General features: G+C 44.5%; 2 protein-coding genes across 4 annotated transcripts in view; both read left to right on the top strand.

Annotated features, from left to right (window-relative positions):
- The first annotated feature begins 663 nt into the window (after nucleotides 1-663).
- CG5397 (uncharacterized protein) lies at nucleotides 664-3,646 on the top strand. 2 transcript variants are annotated; one of them, NM_001272936.1, is made up of 2 exons: nucleotides 664-1,598; nucleotides 1,679-3,646. In NM_001272936.1, the coding sequence occupies exons 1-2, from the start codon at nucleotides 696-698 to the stop codon at nucleotides 2,771-2,773; spliced, it is 1,998 nt and encodes a 665-aa protein (NP_001259865.1). In that variant the 5' UTR covers nucleotides 664-695; the 3' UTR covers nucleotides 2,774-3,646. The 2 variants fall into 2 exon arrangements, with proteins under 2 accessions (NP_001259865.1, NP_608591.1); NM_134747.3 differs by having other exon boundaries at nucleotides 1,679-2,833.
- Nucleotides 3,647-17,044: 13,398 nt separating this feature from the next.
- robo3 (roundabout 3) overlaps nucleotides 17,045-22,508 on the top strand; it is a 40,180-nt gene continuing 34,716 nt past the window's right edge. For both annotated transcript variants that reach the window (NM_001382178.1, NM_134748.4), the window contains exon 1: nucleotides 17,045-17,573. In NM_001382178.1, coding sequence (NP_001368960.1) covers nucleotides 17,519-17,573 — 55 coding nt within the window. In that variant the 5' untranslated portion in view covers nucleotides 17,045-17,518. The remainder of the gene's footprint in view (nucleotides 17,574-22,508) is intronic.

Genomic DNA, 22,508 nt, shown 5'->3' on the forward strand with positions numbered 1-22,508 from the left:
ATGAGGCGTTTATTCTGTCAAGAAATCTCACGTTGCTAGCACAATAATAAAGTAATTCAGCAAATTGTCTCCGTTTAATTGCCTTTAAGCAAATCGAGAGATGAGCAGAGGCATCAATCATGAAAGTAAGCAATGTTGAATTCTTGGTAAGAGGAAATAAAACTATAGTTACAAACTGGTTATTGGATTGATGTGCAGTTGAGACTTTATAATATTATGTTACTAAGAAGATAGGGTAGCTTGGCATTCGGATGCCTTGATACTTAAATAAAGATTCAAGTTCATTCGTTCAATACTTGAATACTTTTGGGATACACATAACTTTACACACTGCTTGTTCGCTGAAAAGTTGACCGCAAATCCCCCGGCTAATTCCAGATTCGGAGTGACTCAGTGAACTATAACTGGCATGGAGTACGTGATTAGAATGCCGGAGAAACAAACACTGTCCCAAACATGGCCTTATCCAACTTATCCAACTGGAAGCACGCAAACAAGGCGGCCGCAAAAGTTTAGCTTACGCTTTGTTTTTTATCATTTGTGATGCTATTTTTGAGTTGCTCATTATTTTTATTTTACTCCCCGCTGTTATTTATCGCCAAGCTGAGCAAGTAGCCGGCCTCGCTTTTGAGCAGGGGATCCGATTGTAATGTCAGCCAGAGCTCAGTTCCCAGTTGACAGTCGAGCGAGGCGAAATGCAATCTCAGCTGAAGCGGAACACTTTGTTGCTACTGCTACTTTCGGTGGTGATCTTGGCCAGCTGCAAGTCTGGCGGGGATGCGCACGTTCGCGTGAAGCGGATAGTGGGTGGCAAGCAGTCGAAGGCGCCGCCCGTCGATGATCCCGTGATCTTCGCGAGACTCTTTGATCGCGATGCGCGAGTGGAGGGATTCCGGAATCCCAGCACGGGCATCTACTCCTTTCTGGGAATGCACTACGCGGAGCCACCTGTTGGTCCACTGAGATACTCCAGACCGGTGTACAAAAGGCTGGCTGGTGACTTCAATGCCACCAAACATGGCCCACCTTGTATACAGCCGCATCCGCAGTTTCCTCAGAGGATTATCGGCGATGAGGATTGCCTGCTGCTGAACGTCTACACCCCGCAAATGCCGGATGAGACCACAGGGCTGCCAGTGTTCGTTTGGATTCACCCGGGTGGCTATCGATATGGATCGGCGGCCCAGTACGATGCCACGCCTATGGCCCAAAGGGGCGCAATCGTGGTGGCTCCTCAGTATCGCCTGGGATCACTGGGAATAATGGGGGATGGCACCAAGCAGTTCGATGGAAACCTGGCCATGTTCGACTTGGCCGCCGCTCTCCGTTGGGTCACCGATTACATCTCCTATTTCGGGGGCAATCCCAAGCAGGTCCAGGCCATAGGCCACGGATCCGGAGCAGCCAGTGCCATGTATCTATCGATGTCGCCGACGTCGCGAAGCGCTGGCGATGTTCACGGAGTGGTGGCCATGTCGGGAACCGCTCTCTCTCAGTATGCCATGGACAAGGAACCCGTTCAGAGCGTCCAGGAAGTGGCCAAAATCAATGGCTGTCCCACAGGAAACGAGCTGGAAATCGTCAATTGCTTAAGGAGTGTAAGTTTATATAGTATAGTATTCCACGCAAATGTTTATATGGTGATCTAAGATAGAAATTATTTGTTTTCTACGTGTAGAAAAGTGCTGAGGACATAATCAAGAACGATGATAAAGTTCAAACGGAGCGTTTGGCAGGACGTGCCCTGGTCAAAGGACTAACTGGAAACGTGGGCTTCCAGCCTCACATCGAGAGCGAGGACGATGGTAGAGCATTGCCCAGTTTGATAGTTGGAGAACCGGAGCAGCAGCTCAAGAGCAGTAACTTCTCGGGGATTCCCCTGCTGACTGGAGTCACCAAGCACGAGACAGCAAATTCCGTCACTGTGGAAACGATAGAAAAGGTCTTTGGATCGGCGGAGCAGTTCCTGGGATCACTAAGTGATTCTCTGAACAAGCTGACGAGTTTTCTGAAAATCGACAAGCTAACCGGTCAGATCGCCAAACCGGAACTGCCGGGCCTCACGAGTGTCCTGACTCCCACTCTCCAGGACGTTTGGAAGGTGCCGCAGGCGCTGAATGTGGATCAAGTACTTTCCAAGGTGGTGGAATCAACGACCGACGTGCTGTTCAACCTTCCGGCTGTTCTGACCACCCAGGTTTGGTCCAGGCTAGCTCCAGCCTTTATGTACAGCTTCGAGTACAATGGCACCAAGTCGAAGGGAATAAACTTCCTGAAGGGTCTACCAATTGTCTCGGAAACAGCCCATGATAAACCGGAAACGGTGGGTCATGGTGATGAGATCGGCTACATGTTCGATGCAAATGACATATTCGGGAATCCCATGGAGGAGACTCGTTTGACCAGCGCCGAGGATCTCAAAGTGCGCAACAACCTCATCGATCTGTTGGTCAAGTTTGCCAATAAGGACAAGGAAGAGGGCGGAAAGAGTTCCATTTTCCAGAGTGTTACGGGAAAAGCCACGCCTTTTATTAAGATAGATACCAAACTGCAGACCTCCAATGATTTCCGCTTCTGCGAATTGTCCGTTCTGGGCGCTTCCCTCTCTCCGCTAAGTTCCACCAGCTGTGCGGGATTGGGTAACTTGCTAGGTCAACTTGGAAGCCTGGGAGGCGGATTGGGAGGCACCCTGGGAGGAGTGGGCAGCACCTTGGGATTGGGTGGCAATGGGGGAGGTGGTAAACGGGGTGGTCTCGGTCTTGGAATTTTGTAGGTATAGTGTTACCTCTATCACATTGTTGTGTACTTAAGGAATAATAAATGTGAATATTGTAATCCATAATCTATATGCATGATGCACTAGTCATACAACTTGTCAGAGTGCAAGGCTAATCATTTATTCATGTGCCGCATAAGCGCTCGTAAAGTTTCCCTTTCATTTCGAGTTCAGATTGGATAAATCCGGCGGGTTCTATTGATTTAAGCTGTAGCCATGACTGGTCGCTCAATTAGCAGAGCTCTGTGCCGGCTCAATGCCAGCCGCACTAATCTTCCTATTGACTTTGGTTGGCCCCTCCAAAAACACCGAACCCCTGGCACGCCACCCATGGCATCCCAGAGCCACAACTGAAAAGCGGCGATAAGCAAATTTCCGGCGCGCAAAATTTAAACAAAGAGAGAGAAATTTGTTAGATGAATGGATGGCCGGGTGCGGAGGAGCGAGCATCTGGGGGTCTGGATGGAAGTTGGGGCCAGGCAGGCAGTTTTATAACTTGTGGCCAGATCTTAGCCCGGGAGCCTTCTGCATAATGTTGATGATGGTTGGCACTGGCAACAGTGCAAACAATGGGCATAAGCCCCAGCCGACGATGATGAGGAATGGGCTGGCTGGTAATGGGGGCAGGGTATCCGAGTTGCCTTGACGCCTTTGTGCAAATTCCCGGCAAGCGTTGAACTATGACCAAAAATGCCAAAGCCAAGCCAGAGCCAAAGTCGAAAGCCGAAACCAAAGCCGGCTTATGGCGTCGGAGTTCCAGCCTTCTTCTCGACCAGCTCCATTGCCCACTCCACAGTGGGGTTTTGCTGCCAAGTGACGATATTATTAATATTATTAAAACTAATTTCATGAATTTGAATCATTATCAACACAGATGAAAGAGCAGTTGAGGCTGACTGTCTTTTGAAGCCACTGAGGAAAGGAGATGATGAATCTGCAGGTCTTCAAGAATTTTGTTAAATGTAATTTCAATGACTATTCCTATTCCTAGAATAATAACATACAACTTCTGCAAGAGTTTAAGCCCATTCTTGGGCAGTTGCAATTGCGAAACTTTGATATATTAATCATCCGACCCGATGTCCCGGCAATTACGACATCTGCGGCAGAATTAATGGGCGCAGAGCATTTCCAGCGGAGCGAGAAAAACTTTACAATTAATTAGGCAACAGATGATGAACGATGATTATAGTTGGCGAAGCAGTCGTAAATGGAAGATGTCTCCATTTGTCTGGTCAGGGATTTAATGGCGGCCATAAAGGCATTACGGATGCGGAGTCCGGTGAACACAGGTCTGCGAATAACAAATGATTAGACGACGATGAAGATCAAAGCCGAGTGTGGTCTCTGCCCACTCGTTTAACTGCCATAATCACCCTCTGCAGCGGATTCATTTCAGGACTTCACTTCATTAAGAGCCAGTTTACCTGGACGAGCTTCAATTGGCATAAATCAGAGGCCTTTTATGGCTAAAGTGTCGTCCAATTTCGGAAAGTTTTTCCCGCCCTGTGAACGTGCGGGGCGGGGTGCTAGTTTTCCCAACCAGCGTGATGGTGGTGGGGCAATTTTTCTTCATTAATGCGTAGTTACGCAATTTCCGTATACAAAAAGTTTTCCACTCTTTGCGTTAATTTTGGCCAATTCAGACGCAGCACCAGCTGAAATTGCACACCCCAGCATCCAGCTCCGTCAGTTTTCCTCGTCCGCATGCCACCCCTTCAAGGATCATCATTCTGGTTTTTGTGGTCGTGCCCGGCCTATTTCGAGTCTTTTGCCAAAATTAGTTCCGCCCCTCGATTTATATTGTCATTTCGTGCGTTTCGATTGTGTAAAGCAATTTCCCCCAGAAAAGTCGCAGAGATGGATGTTGGCAGGGGATTCCCCACCACACACACACACACACTTACATAGTTTCGGTTGAGTTCTAGTCCTGTCTGTGCGGCTGGTTTTCGGCTTAGCTATTCCATCAAGTTACGCCATTGCGGCGTGTCCTGGCACATCCTCCTCCTCCCCCGCCTCCTCCTCCACCAAAAATGGAAATGTTGACTGCAATACAATTGTAATTCCCCCAACCATGTGTGTGCTTTGGGGCTCGGACCAAGGTGCATAAATTAGGCCAGTCATTTACTGTTAATAGCAGTTGGCAGCATCAGTAGCAGCTGCTCCAGTTGCCCAATGTTGTGTACTTTCCAAATTACTTTGCGTTTGCCAACTTTGACCCCAGTGGATTGGCAGCTCTGGCAGATTTCGGCTTTGAGCCAACATTTTTAGGTGAATGGAATTCAAGGAATTTCAATTTGTGTTAATCCTTTCAGTGGCTATTTCGATTCAAATACTAAAACTACTAGTAATCCTTGATATTTAAACAAAGGTAATTTGAATTTATTCGGAATTATATTTCGTGGAGTTGAACATCCTATCTATTTAATGCAGTTAATCCTAATTGATCGGCTCTGCCGTGGTCTGAATGTTTGGGGTTAAAACTATAATTTCGGCTTCCAATAAGCGCTATGGCCGAATTCAGAGCAACAATTGGTCTAATCCAAATAATGGAATTTTGAAGCCTATGCTTCTGGCAGACCCAGCTTCAATTTCCGAGTGCCATCCTCCACAGGCCCAACTCCCCACACTCTGCTCCACCCACTCGATGCGGCTGACTGTCCATCAGTTTCGATTTGAATGAGCTGCTGGATGTAGATGGGGATGAGAGTGGGACGAACCATGAGGGCTGTCAGCCTCAATTTTGGGCCAGCCACTTGGCCATTGTTCGAATTTTGACATAAGCAAAAATCCCAGCTCAATCTCCCCTTCCAGCTTTTCTACCCATCGGATATGTGCACTGCAAAAGCATGTGCTTTTTTATGAGTGTAATAGGATTAGACTGCTACTGCTCGTAAAAATGAAATTAACTTAAAGGCGGTTTGAATATTAGCTTCCTTATGATTTGCTGCTTATTTTCATAGAATACTGTTCCTCTAGTACCCTAACCCGTTTTCTCGCAGTGCACGTCTAAACATAATGCTCGGATTATGAGCTGCGCTTCGACTACGTCAATTGCAGTCCAGTCAAATTCAGAAGCGTCCTGTTCACTTGATTCACTCGATTCACTCGCATTCAGATGCGTTTGGACAGAATTGAGTGAGTTGCTCGAAGGGCTGCGTTGGGCCTCGTTCTTGGCGTCTCTCTAATTAAAATTGATTACCATAATTTGGGGTATTGATTGGCCTCGAACACGCACAATGACCAAACCGAGTAGTCCGGCAATTCTCACCCATTCGGCTGTTAACAGTTTTGACCCGCGATGTCTTTGTTTTGTACCCGACACCTTTTGCTGGTTCGCCCATCCAACTATTAATTACCCGCACGCAATTGGTCGGGTCGGGCTTATTGATTACCTGGCCATAAGTTTTCTGGCCACGAGAGGTGTGGTGGATTCCTGGCCATCCTGTCTTCAATGTCACATGTGTGTGTGTGTGTGCCTTATGACTTATTTACGCCGCTGATTGTTTCTGACATCTGTTGTAATTGACACTTTTCGCAAGGTTCTCTAATGGACGCAGAGGCGCAACCAGACCGCAAAAGCCACTGTCAGACCGCAATCTCTTCGAAAGCCCCCTTCCATTCCATCCGGCGATCCATCAACATTCTATTCTACCCCATCGAATACATCCCTAATGGCTGCCAAGTGAGTTTCTAGTTGCAGGCACACGAGCGAGCTTTATTTGCAAAATATCCAATTACATTTGCATTTGATTATAGTTTGAAGCCATGTAATATTTATCAACTTCATATATTCAACTAATAATACCATTTTACATGGGCTGTATTGTACTAAAACCTTTTATATTTACATGTACACCTGAGCAAAACTACCTATGAAATGTGTATAAAACATAATATATACCTCTCACATATTCAGCACCATTTAATGGCAGTTCTAGCATTTTTCACACCATCTGCCTGCGTTTATCTTGCCGAAAGAGTTCATTAGAAAGTACGTATCCTGCATCCTGCATCCCTGCACGTCGGCAGCAGTGCCTTAATCTAGTCGGGAATATAAATTTAAAATTACATTACGTCTATGTCGCAGGAGTGGGTATATGTGTTTGCCGGGTGGTTTCGGGTGGATGCTGATGCTGGATGCCATGACAGCACGACAAGCCGGCATCCTCCGCTAGAAATCAACGCCAAATGTGAGTTGCTTTTACAAGCGCCGCGGGTGCCTTCTGACAAGGAGTGGGTTCTGGTCCTCACACCTCCTCCACTGCCAACAGATCCTCCCCATCCTCCCCGGATGGGAATCCGAATCCGGTGCCATGCCAACCCGCAACCCGTACTCCGTGTGGCTGCTCGGGCGCCAAGTGCATTGGAATGTGTGGCAGCTGCAATTGTGCGGCAATAAATTATTGTGCAACACGCAGACATCACAAGAGGGGGCAACTCCCGCTGAACTGAGCTCCAACCAAGCCCAAGCCCAAACCCAAGTCCAAACCCCAACGCATACTGAGTGACTGGCAGGCGGCATAGTAATGAATGCTACGAAAATTTTTAACAATTTTTTAACTTAAAAATTACGACAGCGCTGACAATTTGCCATAAAAAGCGACGGCATTCGAGGACTACGGAATGGTGGAGGATGTCTGACTTTTGTGCTGACTCCACAGTGACTCTTATTTGTGGGAGTACGGGGCGTATACGTCTTCTCCACATCTCATGCCGCCCAAAAGAGTTGCACTTCAAATGGAAATTCTGAATAGAGATGACTGCGTGACGGTCGAAACTAAGTACAAATATCGCAAAAAAACATTTATATATAAATTAAAGATGAGTAATCACATCCACTGAAAGTTTATAATCTAATAGGTAGTTCGGATATACTTAAATTTTTATAAAGTTTAATATTTTAAGCAAAGGATTTGTGAATATGCAGACATACTTTTTCAAAAATATCAAAGTACTTTTTAAAACCAATTTCTTTGCCAACTTTTCCATCTCAAAGTTTCACAATACTATTAATGCCCGACTGCTCTGTTGGCATTTTTGCTTTTGTTACATCCATTTGGGTACCTTGAATTTGCCTGTGTGTGTGTGTGTGTCGTGCTGCCTGTGTGTGAGTGCTGCATGCAAGTGCGTGTGTGTGTGTGTGTGAGCCGGCAATATTTTATTTTGCAAATGGGGAGGTTAAGGCTCATTTGTCAAACGTCACGACTTGATGATGCAATTGTTGTTTGTGCCACGCATGTTGTCATTTGGTTTGCATGCAGATTTATGCCCCAGCCAAGTTTATTTAAATAATTCTTTATTTTATGCCCTCGAACACTTGTTCTTTTGGCCGTTCTTTTCGCGTTAATGCTGTGATCAGCCCATTTATGGCTTATTTATGCGCGCTTTAAAAACAAAACCCTGTCAACTGTCAGTTGGCGTTCTGATTGACAAGAGCCTTTTACCTGTTTCGGGTCAACCGTACTTCCTCCTTAAGTAAACATATCGTATTACGACCCCATCCAGAGCTATTTTCATAGGGGTTAGTTGCCGAAGAATAACACTTAAAGATGTGGGTGGTGGTTCTGGTATTCCACCCCCGGGTGAACCAATGACAATTTATGCGTTTTTAAAGAGCTTCGTTCTATTTTCCACCCCTGGAAAATCTTGTTTATCTTTTCGTTTTTTTCAGTTAACGGTCGCTTGCATTTCGTGGGCGCCCTGAGAAAATATTATTCTTTAATTTCTGCGCTATTGCATTTACCTCCCTTTGCTGTTTTTGCACTTTTTGGTACCTTTGATGCAGCCGACTCGCTGGCAGCCAAAAGGCATAAATTCACAAGGGTAAGGATGGAGACAGATTTACCTTCCGAAAGTTCTCCTCATCTTTCTGGCCAAAAACTTTGCAATTGGTTCCTACTCCTTTGCATCTCGTTTTCTTTTCTCCTCTCGATTCTTGCGAATCGCATCGCTTACAGAAATCGTTGCACAAAGTTTGGGGCGCCACACAACTAACTTTGATGCATAAACTTCTGCCTTGCCAGCCGTGGAATGAATGGAATATTTTCCTCTCTACTTTTCCCCGCTTTTTTTCTCTGGCATCTCAAGCTGTTTAATTGTCAGGCGAATTTCGCCTGGTTCATTGAATTCAAAGTAAACTTTGTGGGCGACTGCGGTGGCTAACAAAGAATGGAAATTAAGTATATACCTGACTGGAAATTATATTGCTGAAAATTGGTGAGTACAAGAACGGTTTCTAATGCTTTTTACCTACCTTGATGAGTCTTTCCACCAACACCACTTTCATAATGCAGCTTTGCCTGAGATCCTGCTGAAAATGCATTTCAGGACCACTTACTGCGGATTCTGTCAGGACTAAGACCCGGTAAGCCCAATGCTGAAAGTGGAGCCAACTTTACCAAGGAATCCTTGTAGCTCCGCGAGGACGTGTAAATATTTTGCCAAGTCTGTTCGGATGGGCATTAATCATATTAAACAGAGGCAGGCGTCAGACGACGGCGGGATTTTCTTTTGTTCCGCTTATGCGTGTGTGTGTGTGTGTGAGGGGGGGGGGGGGGGGTGGCGTGTGTACTCGGCACACAGTGCGTATGATTATTACCACTATTATTAATATTATCATGTGCTCGCTCGTGGGCTCGACTTGGCGCCCGGAGGTTGTTTTTACGGAATTCGTACGAGTTCCTGGCAAGGGGGCATCGTCATTGCAATTATTTACAAAATCAGAGCACGTCCTGGCTCTGCTTTTATGCGATTACGTGTGTGTGAGTGTGGTGTGTGCACTAAAATGCCTCGAGCCGAATCGCTTATTACGCCACCGAAAGAGATAGCAGGCGGTTGGGAGCGGGACGGGGAGAGACACGGTTGTTGACAGGCTGCTTTTCGCAAATTTAAGGTAGCAGGAGCTCTTCGAGATCGGCCTGGCATATTTTTATGTGTTCCCAACTTGGCTGCTGGTCGTAAACATATATTTTTATTCGAGAGTATCCTGCGATTTTTATCGGCTAAATAAGCCAGCCATTTGTTGGATTAGTTAATTGGAAAAGAACGTGTTTCTTTCAAAGCGAAGGCTGCTGCAACAAACATAATCTAGAGTAGAAAAACCATAGAACTCATTCAACATTATTCATTTTAATATTTAGGATCTTAAGATAATTAAATTTATTGGTAAATATAAACTGGCACATAGATAATGGACCATGCAAAGTACCAAGTTTATTGGCAGCAATTTCATTAGAATGTATTGTCACCCGCAGGAAATTTCAATTACACATTGCAGGAGTGCTGAAACTTTTTGGAAACAATTACGTCAAGTGCTGAAAATTGTCAGCCAACTCATTTTTAGACGATTGTACGTAATAAGCCACTTTCCTTAATGACGAGACGTTTTCAGATCCTCAGACGTAACTTTTTAATTTCCCAGTTTGCCCATCCGGCCACCATTAGCATATAGACAGTGGATTCGAGGATTCTTGGATTCCAGTCCCGGCGAGAGTGCAGCCATAAAGAAAAGTTTTAATGCCCATTCCACACGCCCTTATTGTTAAGCCACGCATGCCCCCGTGCAACATCCATTTGCGCTCCAAAACTCTTTATGGTATGGGTCTGTCTATAGGTCTGTGCCCCATCCGGAGCAGTAACTTTGCGGCAGTGGTTTTAATTTAAATTGACAACATCAAGCAGTTAAGTACTTGCAGCGACATTTTAATAGCTTGTAAGCCCCACGAGTACCCAAAACTTCCCCTCAGCAGAGCGAGCCAAGCTGAGCAAACCCATGCAGACCCATCCAAACCAAACCAAACCAAACCAAACCGAACCGAACACCTTCCCCGCCAAAAGACTTTGTCCGGATGCCACGTCAAGCTAAAGAAAACAAATACAACGGACGCTTATTTACATATTCCCAAACGTAAATACGCGCCATTTTTATTTGCTCCACCTTTTCATACTTTTTTTTTTTTGCCTTTTTTAACGCGTATTCGGGCACTCAGCAAGTATTTGCGGGGTGTTTTCCATACCCAGCACATGCGTGGGGTTAAAGTTTAAAGCTAGGAATAAAAAGATATTACATATTGCTAACAAAATATATAATAGATCTATGTATAATTGTAATAAATTAGGTAACTTTTTAAAAATGTTTACTTGCAGGAATTTAACAATAAGATTGTTCTGTTCGTACTTTAAGTTCCATATAAGCTATAAAGTTTTACAGGATATCCACCCGTCGATTGACTTGCACGATGTCCTTGCCTTCCATTTGATTTCGTTCCTTTTCTGGTCGTTTTTAAGAAGGAATTTGCATAAAGTGAAAACAAGCATTTTAATTTCGCTCGCCGTAGCAAAAATGAAATGTGCGACAGCATATACGAAGCGGTAGTAAACGCTGCCGTTTACCGACCCCACGCTGCTCCAGGCCCCCAAATCTCCCCAGAGCAATGAAAAGTTTTGCGTTTTGCCAGTGGAAAAAAAAACGCAGTGGAAGGTGAGCTGGGGGGCGACAGTCGTAATTGTCGAGGACCAGTCAAAGGGAGATATCCTCCTGGCAGATGGAGCGGGGAAAAAGCGCAATGCCAGCAGACAAAAACAAACCAATTTAAATTAGACGACCCCCGCTGGGTGGATCTTTCACGTTTTCCTTCGGTTTGGGGCCAAAGTGTTGAAAACTTTTGGCATCAACTTTTGACATTTGCAGTGCACTAAATGGAAATGCTGGTCGGGATTAGGCAAAGTGTCCGAGTCCGAGAGTCGGCGGGAGCAATGATAAATGTCTGTTCTGCTGTTTGCCTCTTATAAAAATAATACACCTAGAAGAATTGCATAGCAATCATAGGGTTTTAAAAACCGGAAACTGGTGACAATGGATTTTAGCAAGTACATTCAACACTCACTCTAATTTTTCACAGTGCCTGAGGTAACATTATGAAAACAATTGCTGGACTGCCCCGTTCCTATCTCTCGATTGGGAGTGCCCATTTGAAATGGGGCACATGCCACGCTGGCAGTTTAATATAATTTAAACCTAAACACATACCAATGCAGACAGCACACCACACACTCACCGTTCGCCAGGACGAGTCCTGTGAGTTGGGGTTTGTCAAGTAGCCGCCGCGTCTGCCATTTGACGCTCGGTCCCATAAATTACCAGACACTTGGCAGGGACCGTAAACGTACGGGGATATCCTGACCGAAGGCATCTTCACATTTCTGGTTAGTCATTTGCCTGCCCCGTTGCCCCCTTCCAAGGCTTCTAGACACAAAAACAAAACTATTAAGTGGGCATAAAACTGGCTACGGTACGGTCTGTGTCCATGGGCATTTCGCCCACAGAGGCTCAAGGACCTCTTCTCGATTCTCCGGAAGGCGGGGACAGTTGATGTTTGTTGTAACTGCGGAGCAACCCTCGGCCTAATGGAATATGCAAAAACATTCCGGCAGATATAAAACAGGCAAAGAGGCTTAATAAATCCCACAGATCCTCCTTTTAGGCGAATGTCTGTGCTTGTGGGCGGATCATAAAACTAAACATTTCGCAGAGAAATTCGAGCTATTGAATGTGGGCGGCGGAAGATTACTGGAAGATATATACTTGGATATTTCTATACATTTTTGATGTTTACTTGGACTAATTATCTGTTCATTAACTTGCTGCACACACTGCTTTCATGCACTTTTGCCGCTCATTTAAATTCAGCTGCAAGTGCACTCACAAATAAGTATTTATTGGAAACTAATTTGGCATTGATTTCAATAAATTTGCATTTAATTGATCGAACTCGTGTTTTTTTGTGGGCCAATTCAGTGCGCTAATTGACAAAACCGAGCGAAAACAAATGAGATGGCGTTGTATTGCATGTGCAATGAGCCAAGTTTTTAATTGGATGAACCGGGGATGCCCCTGCCCTTGAAAGCCCATCAATTGGAAAGCAGGAACAATTTGGCCACCTTTTTGGCGAACTGTATTTGCCCTCCGTTCTCCAGACATTGTCAAGTGCAAAGTTTGTTCTTAGGCTGGTGGCAATGGCATCTCCTGGGATTTTAGCACCGCTCGAGTGGATTCGTCCTGTCTTTTGCGGGGAATCCTTGGATTCGGGGGTTGTGCATTTAGCTGCTGGAGATGGCAAAAGTGGGCTGGGGTAGCTCAAATGTCAAGGATGCGCAATGCACGGGGGTTGGCCGGGTCTAAAAAGTCAATCACAATTCCCAGTGCAATCACGGCACGCGTATTAATATTTAAAGAGGTCATCGGAATTGGTTTCTCTGTCTTTGAGCCACTTATTGCCGTGAAAGTGTGCGGAGTTTCAGATAAGACATAGCAATTTGTGGCCTGCAATATTTTCCACTTATTTGGCGATTTGTTGCAGTTAAGTGGCAGCAGGATCAACCCCCAGATGTTCCCATCCATCCGTATTTTATGTCTGGCAATTTTCCTGCCGCCTCCCCCCTTTTTTTTATGATTTGTCTTGGCGCTTCTAAGATTTCGCTTTCATTGTGCCCAGGTTGTTGCATCTTTAATGCCAGGTCCCGGATTGATTTCGCATTTGCATGCGCACCGATTCTCCACCTTTTATTTATGATTTTACGCCACGATATGCATCTTGTGGATTCACAATGACAGTCACTGTCTGCTCGCCGTCTAGTCGAATAGCGAATAGCTAGGAAAACTTGCCTTTTGGCTTTGGGGAAAATGCGAGGCGAAGCGAAGTGAAAACTTTCCCTTTTTGTCACTGTCTATTCAGCTCCCTCCATTCCAAATCATCCCTCCGCCGAACTTGGCGGCATTTCAATTACGTTTCCCTCGCAATCAATCACACTCAGAGTTGGAAAAGCTCTCCTCCACATCCTGGCAGCCAGAGAGTGGAAAAACATTTTGCATTTCCTCCTCCCAGAGTCCTGGTAAGTGATTTGCCCATTGATCATTTGTCTGAGCTATTGGACATTCCGATTTACTTCTGATTTGATTTGGGTGTTGTCAAATAGTGTCAGAGAATCTGAAAAATAATCTAAAATATAGTTTATCTTCTAAATGGATATGGATATTTATCCCTAGTTCGTTTCCATATTTAACCAGTTGTTTTTTTGGGCCAACATTAATAAATCCCACTGGAATCCAGCACTTACCTCGTACAATTTTCTTATAATTTGTTATGCCAGTTGCTGGCCAAACTTTTAATTCAACAGCAAAACCCGAATGAATAAAATTATGCCAAGGCAAATGAATTAACACTTTTGGGTGTGCTATACACTCCTTTGGGCACCGATCCCCCGGCCCGGCCTGCCACACCCCCTCCAGCATCACTCGGCCGCCCTGTCACCGCTCAACTTTCAGATATAATTCCTGGCTGAAAACTTTTCTCCCGAGGAGAGAGTGCAAAAGGGGAAGGACGCCGGCTCAACCGGAACTTCCGTGCACTGCTCAAGTTCTGGGCCGTCGCTTCGCCTTGGCTGAAAAGAATCTCTTCCGCTTTCCCCCCTTTTCGCCCCTTTTTTAGGGTGTTGTGGGCGTGGCGGCAAAATAAATTTGTATTGTTTTGTCTGGGTGGCGAGAGGCGAGGCCAAAGAGCAAACAATGCGAGCTGCCAGAGCTCAAAAACGGCAGCCACTAAATGCATTACGTGAGGGGCAAAGTGGAAAGGCGGTGGGAAAAGCGGGGAAAACTCGGTGGCGAAGCGAAGCGGGGGGATAGCGGCGGGAAAACTGGATGCCGTCTCCCTTTTGCGGCTACACTGTAACGGCTTTTGTGTGCGGGTGAGTGCTGGCTTTGGCATTGTTTTCCTGCACGGATATCCTTAATGAGTGGAACTGGGCTACCGCTTCTCGAGCAGCAGCATCACAACAGCTGCCACCCACAACCGTCATAATTACCCCGCCCCCTTCGCTGGACCAGAACACCCTCCACCATTTCCCCCACCCAGCTGACAAACACACTCGAGCTCCTTGGCACTCAAGAAACTGAAAACGGGGAGCTGGCGCTGGAGAAGTCCTGGCGGGGGTCCTTCGTATCTCTGACCACATGAGCACATAAATCTTCGGGCACGGTGGCAGTGGCGCCCCCTGACGGACGGACCCAGCTTGACGCCCAAAACCACGCTGCCAAGGAATGCGAAAAGTGCCTTCAACTTTTTATGAAATATGGGTTGACAGACGGCTCATCTGTCATCTAATAAATGCATTTAAAATTAAACAAATGCGCGCATAAGTGCTGCAATCAGTTAGACATTATGATAGATTGGTAAATTTATAAATAATTATTTAATTTATACATGATTTGGTAAAGGAACTCATAATTTGTATTTATATTTGTATATGTTATGTCCTTTATAGTTGCTTTTGACCCACTGTGCACAAGCCCCATCATTATGGGCGTGTAATTATCACGATGATCACTTTTCAACATAACCAAAGCGAGGAAACTTTTATATTAAAAGTAAACTTATGACAAACGAGCAAAAGAAGGCCAGCTGGAGGAAAAGTGGAGTCCTGGACAGTGGAGTCCTGCCACACACGCGTCACATCTGCAAGAGTGTGAGTGGATGTGTGGGGGTGTAAGGATGTGTGGGTGTCCATTGTCAAGTGTAATTTATCATTCAGTCAACGTTCTTCGATTGCAGTTTATCTTCGGAACTTACTTTACTGGGTCGCCAGTGTAATTTCCCACTCCCCCCGCATCTTTCCATTCTGTCTGTTCTCCGGTTCTCCCTTTTCCCACGAGTAAAAGCAGAGGAAAGTGTACTAGGGGAGCAGCAAGGATATTCCCTCGGAGTTGTTATTGTCCTGGCCGTAGAATGAATGGCAAATCAGGAAAATCTGACCCCCAGGTTGTTAGTTTTCTTGCAAGGATTTTTAAAGCCAATGGGAGCAAAATAGCAATTAACATGGATTTTGAAGCATCCACCTCGACCTCAGCCATCCATCCCTCGCCCTCCCTCCCCCTGCTTTTCCATTGAGTTCCTCCTGGTAATAATCGGAAATAATTGAAGAAAGAGAAAAACAGCGGGGAACGGCAAAAAGAGAATACTTACCGGACTGAAAAGCCGGGTAGCGGGGAATGGGTCACATCCTTTGAAGGATGTTTGTGTGTGCAATTTGTAGCGTTTTAATTGTTGTTTATGCGATCTAGAATGGGGGCGAAAGGAATGATGTGGTGGGGACTCCTAGGGCGCGGGGACCCAAATGCATCACCACCGCAAGCCACTGAGCTAATTTTGATTGCGGTGCCTGCAAACGACAGGAATCAGCAGGTGAAAGACGATGTCGGCTCCCGAGATCCTAATTAACTATGCCACTGATGTTTGGTTCGATTCAGCAGATTGCCCTCAAATGCGGGTTAGCAGCAAGTTGAAGTGCCTAATGCCCCGGGGGAAAACAAAGAACTCGAAGTCATGTGAATAAAGTCAGGGGATTGATGAATATGTAGAAGGATATGAAAGCTATCAAATTAAAGTAATACTTGAAATGATTAATTATTTTGATATTAGCAAAACAATAGGTTTCAATCATGACATTGATATCTGTAATCAGCATCTATTAGGAGTGTCATTACTGTGCAACTGGAATATATCTTATCTGCATCGGCATTTAACGGCTATTTCGAAATATTCAAACTTACTCGCTGCTTTTCTGGTTCTCATTCAGTGAATATATTTTACCATTCTCTCACAATGTTGTAAGCATTCAGAGAGCGAAGGAATTCCGGTTGAAACTCCGAAAATGTTGTTTATTCGGCCAGTGCGCAGACTCACCACTTTTGCCGGCAGGATTCAGCAACAAATGTTTATGCTCGCAACTGTGATGATAAACAAACCTGACTGAGACCAGAAACTACAATGTTGAGAAGCCATTTCAATATTATTTATTTGTTTTTGGAAATTTTAAAAACCCTATTGATATAAGATAAACACCAAACTACCATTAGAAGGCTGCCATTTTGTTATAAAATTTACTAGTATGATTGTACTTTACGGAAACACATAGCATTACAAACATTACAGAAAGCCTCTTATATGATGATACCTCCTTATCATACGGAATTCGATTACTTTTCGTTTTCCCGAGCTTTCCCCGCTGAAACAGCTGATTTGCCTGCAGGAATTTACTCCGAAATGTTGCTCTTCCGACTTCCCCAGTTCCCCGAGTTCCGAACTGGCCGAGCTGCTCCGAAGGCCGGAACTCACCACCCAGCGAACATTGCTGTGGACTGTTCCCGGTCTCCGGATCTGAAGGAACCCCATATCGAGTTGGCCGTGGGACGCCGTTCAGTTGAGTTTTGGTTACTGCCGCCAACGGTTATCGAGCTGAAAGTGAGCGCGTGTCGAGCTTTTTTGGTGCCCAGTTGTTTGGGCCAGCTTCGTGGGCGACTGGATTGGCAGCAAACATAAACAAACGAAGTGCGAAATTGCTCGGAAATCAGCTAATTGACACAACGGACATGCGAGGGCCAGACTTTGGCCAAATTTGGCCTGGCCAAAAAGGAAGCGGAAGTACTGCGGCCGCAAAATACATTGTAAACTGCTAAACTGCAGGGGAAGTGTAGCGAATAGTGTGCGAATGGAAGTCGAGTAAAAATCAAGCAACTCGAATAGATATATATATCTTTATATCCCTGCGGGAGTCGCTCCCCTGTGTCTGTGTGCCGGTGTGTATTTGTGTGTGTGTGTGCCAGGAGTTGGGCTGGGCAAATAAGTGCTCGTGCTCAGCTTTTTTAGCCAGTTTATCTTAAGGCGAAATACTGTAAAAAATTGTAAAATGGATTTACGTTTCGTATTCATCGTTTTCCTGCTCAAGTGGACCCATGCACAAGGTAAGCTCGAATAAAAATACACAACTGGTGCAAAAACCTATCCTGGTCATGGACTTCCTTCCTTCCGTCCATCAATCCATCCTATCCTCTCCTGCGTTTGCCTGGCATTCTCTGTTTGTGCAGCTGCCACAAGCTCTGGGTTCTGGGCTCCGAGTGGGTGGATATGGATGTGGATGAAAGGCGGAGACGGGTGCAATTCAAGTGCAATTCAGCCGGCCTGCAATTGCAAATATGCCATAGAAAATTGCTCAACAGAGACAGAAGTGCCAGCTCGTGAATGCACGACATTTGTATAGCTCTGCGATCCCGTAATGAGTTGCATTTAACTCATCCGACTCACTTGGCCGAGATGTTTTGGGAGCCGGGCATATTTATGATGATTGCCGACAGGTGTTGAATGGCTCGTCCAAAGGCTTGCCAGAATGTTGGTTGTCAGGCTTGGATTCACCTGAATGCTGGTTTATTGATACGTAGACTTGACTGGGAATCTGCATTCCGGAGACAGACTTGTCCCAGAAAGATACATAAATACTCGGCATTAGTAAATGGATAAAGTCCGTGCTGATAGCTGAAGAAGCCACCAAAGCAATTTACTAAGACTTAAAACTTTGAATCAAAATGAGCTAAGAATAGACTGAAATATAATTCGGTTATTATTGATAAATCAAATGTTGAATAACTAAGCTTGGTAACATTTCACACATAATATTCCAAGTAGTAGAGTTATTGTGGCAACACAATTTCCATTAAATCTACACTCTGAATTAATTCCCTTGCTCATCCTGCCTAATCGCTACCAAACTTTAGTTGCCAGATTAGCATATTTCCTGATTTGCATTTATTGGCCTAAACTGGCAGATAACTTAAGGCATTTCCCGAATCGTTCCATCCGCTCAAACATGCTTATGCGTAATGCATTGATTACTTCCTCCCGAAAACTTTTGCCAACTATAATTTATAACTCTTGCTTATCTCACCAATAAGTTGTAGCCATCAAATGGGAATTCGTATGAGCAAAACTTTTGTGCCAGACGCAAAACAATTTCCGCTGCTTTCAGCCCAACAAATTAGTGGAAAATGTTCTGCCAAGAAACGAGAAACAAGCCGGGGATTCCCCTCGGGCTGGCTAACTAAGCGAAATGAGTATGAATTCGAGTCGTGGCTCTGAATACAAGTGAGTACTCAGGGGCATGGCTCAAGCGGCATGTTTTTGTTGCATAAAATATGCGCATTTAACAAGGGGCTTCCCACACTTTGCCCCAAAAAGCAAACATATAAATGTGGGCCCACAAAAAAGCATTTCTGCCCGGCCACAAATGATACAAAAGATTATTCATATTTTTCGGAGGTAGCACATATACGAGTATGTATGTATGTACATATGTACATATGTGTGTGTGCGGCCATGTTGCCGCTGTTCAATTTGCGTTTTTTACGCTTGGATCTCCTTTTTTGGTTAAGGGCATTTTTATTATGTAGTTCATGCATGTAAACGAATTCAATTGAATAATATCCTGTCATTTTGTTGTTACATCCTCTTCGGGCTTTCCATTATCCCCCCCCCCCCCCGAAATTCTTTTCCCGGCTGCTCCCCTCGTTTGGCATGTCAAAATTTTTATCAGCGCACAAAATCCGCCAATGCAGGATGAAGGATATGGTGGAGTAAATAAATAAATCCCGACAACACGCGTGTCCTTGTATCGCCGTCCTGCTCGCGCAGATCCTCTCGCCCGCTCCCACGCTACTCTCGAAAGTATGCAATAAATTTCGAACAAAAAATATATTGGCATTTTAGTGGGTTGGCTGCCTTCTGCTCGTGTGCGGTGTATCCAATAAAAGAAAATTAAATACTTTCAGCGAAAGATTCTTCTTTTGGGTAAATTAATCGTACCTCTGTATTCTGTCGGAGTTTCAGATTTTTTCGCGTACCCAAATATGGATTACAATTCACTAAGTGCCTTTAATTCGAGCTTTATTTATAAATATAAATACAATATTTTCCCATATCTGTTACAGCTTTTGGCCCAATTCGAATGCCAGTTTCGCAAAACGGCTCCCAGTCGTGTGCCATAATTTTCGTTTCCCAACTTTGCCCAAGTTTGCTTAATTTATAAATTATGCATTATGTAGACTGCGTTACCAGGCAATTATCATTTTCCCGGGAAATTGCTGGGTCGCTTGTTTTGCTCCTGGTCTCTCGCCCAAGAAAGTAGGCTACGCAAAATTAATTTCTGCTGTATGTTTTTGCCTGTGTGCTTGGCTCGGCTCGGCTCGGCTCTTCATGTGCGTGTGCTTATTTATTTGGCTGGGATTCGAGAAAGGACTCGGATCGGTTGTCTTGTATTTGGCCCTCGTGCCTGGCGGCTACCGAAAGCAAAGGGCAAAAACACAGGGCCATCCGCACGGCGAAGTAGGAAAAAGTTTGGCAGACCGGAATATTAATGAGTATTTAACCTAAATTGTTGCTGCCTTTGATAAGTGCCACGGAATATTCCCCATGTAGCAACGAATCTATTCTTGCCCCTTAGCCAGCGGCATCAATGGCAGACGAGAGAATTGGCCGTCTCTCTGCGGAATGTGTGGGCTTCCCTCGTAACTGAGGCATTAAATTACTTTAAAAGAAGGGGAAAAAAAGGGTTAAATTATTTTAGATGCTAGAACGAACCCCATCGGCTGCCTTTAAGACTTTCCGCCCAAAAACTCGAAGGACCTGCTCGAATTTTGCTCTTTTCCGACTTCGGGGTCGGTGCCATGAGAATAGGTATTATTTGGCCAGACTCGAGTTAATTGAAAGGACGAAGGTATTTATTCCTTCAGGGAGAAGGACCCGGTCGGCAAGTAATAAAGTAATATGGAATTAATCTGGAGTCCATTAAATATAGAAATATTTGAGAAATTGAAAGCCAGTCGGGTAGAGATACAGTATTTACTTGGCAGTTTATCAAGCACAGTGGCAATTGACTAGGAAAAATTTCTACATATCTATGGAAAATTCAATAAGAGAGGTTCACAGTTTTATTGAGTATATCAATATGTTGAAATAACTAACATTAGTTGAAACTACAAGCGAATTAGATAAATGAAACAACAAAGCTGTGCAAAAATATTTGGCTTAGTATAAAACCCATTAGCTAGTCGAATATTTATTTTAGCCAACTCCTACTGCTGTTTTTACACACACAATTTCCATGCAAAGCAATTACCAGTTTCCAGTTGTATTCACAACGTCCTGGCAAATTGTAATTTATCTTAGCCTTGGGCCAAAGGACAATTCAGGCAGATAGTCCTGTGGCAAACACACAAACACAGCCGCACATGAGCATGCGAGGGAAAATTTTAATTAATTTCAGCATCAATTGAACGGCTGTCATAATACAAATAGAGCAGAGATGCGCACAAAAACACACAGGACACTTGTTTATTTGCTTGCTGGTGCAAACGCACTAGGCAAACAATGGCCACAAAGGACATGCAGGACACCATTCAAAGCTAGCCCCATAATCGCCATATTTTGATTAACTTAATTAAGCGATTTCTCGATGTCGATGTCCATGTTTTGTGTCGGCCAATGCTAATCCTATACCCCAACCACCTCCATTGATATCCCGCTGAGCCTCGAGTGTTTGCCATGGGAAAACATAATTCACTCCATTATTATCCGAAGTGGGGCAACAACAAAGGAACAGCGGGTAACGAAAACTGCAACAACATAAAAACAATAATGAAAATAACAACATCTCGGAGCGGGGCAATTGAGCCTAATGAATTGCCCTAGTAAACGTGGCTCTAAAGCAGCTGCCAAGGCGCTTGGAGGCCATCAAAACTTTAAAGTGCTCCAGTTTCCCATTAAAAATGGAGGAGAGAAAAAATTAACACTGGCAGGAACACGGAAACAAAAGCAGGGGTACTTTCCATAATGAAACAAGGCGAAACTTTCATGCTCTCGGTGCGAAACGGAAAAGTTTTCGGAAAGCGTGTTGTGGGATTGGTTATCATACCAAAGCCACGAAAACAATACTATCACTTCCATGGCTTATGAAACTATAGAGCAAATATACAGCTATATGCTCTAAAAGCTTCAAAAAGAAAATGTTCTTATGCTAGTGGGGATAATAGAATTGGGATTTAAATTCTCCCAATTTAGCTTGGCTTAACTTAATTTAAAGAAAATGAAATCTACAACACTTTCAAGCGTATGTTATAACAAAAAATATAGTCAATATCAAATTATAGATACGGATGCTGCATTCGTTAGTTTTTAGGCATTTTCAGAATATTTTTGCTAATTCTTATAGGATGTGTAACGTTCTCTGTAACAGTATTCTATATTGTAATGAAAATATTTAGTTAGCCAAACAGCTTGTTCAACCCTTTTCGAAAGTCATGACAACCGACTGACTGTAGCCCCTTGAAAGTAGAGTGCCCGAATATGACGACGTAAACAAGTGTCGAGCACATTTTTTACGACAACTTTGATATTTTCCAGCCCCATTTTCCCATTTCCACCAATCTGCCAGTTTGCGGCGCCGTCAAGTAATCATAAAGCACTGCGAGGGCGGCGAAAAAAAGTGTGGAAAAAATAAGAATGCCATGCGGTCAGTGATGATGTCTGGGCTCCACCATCTGATCCCATTCCATCCACCCACCCAGCCATCCATCCATCCAGCCAAACAACTGGTTGTCCGCATTTCTCGCGCATTTTTCAAATACCCTTTGGCCAGGGAAAAGTGCGGAAAAAGGGTCTTTGGACCTGCGGACCAAGTGTCATTGACATTTTAATGTGCTAATGAAGATGACGACCCCAAAAAGCGGAAGAAAAATGCTTAAGTTCATAATATAATCAAATTGTTATAAAAATAGTCGGCGGTGGCCAGCTTGACAGGGTTCGTCGCCTTCCCGCCCATCTTTATGTATTGTGGTTTTTCATTCTGCCCT

The sequence above is a fragment of the Drosophila melanogaster genome, chromosome 2L, assembly GCF_000001215.4.
Source record: "Drosophila melanogaster chromosome 2L".
NCBI classification, from domain to species: Eukaryota; Metazoa; Arthropoda; class Insecta; order Diptera; family Drosophilidae; genus Drosophila; species Drosophila melanogaster.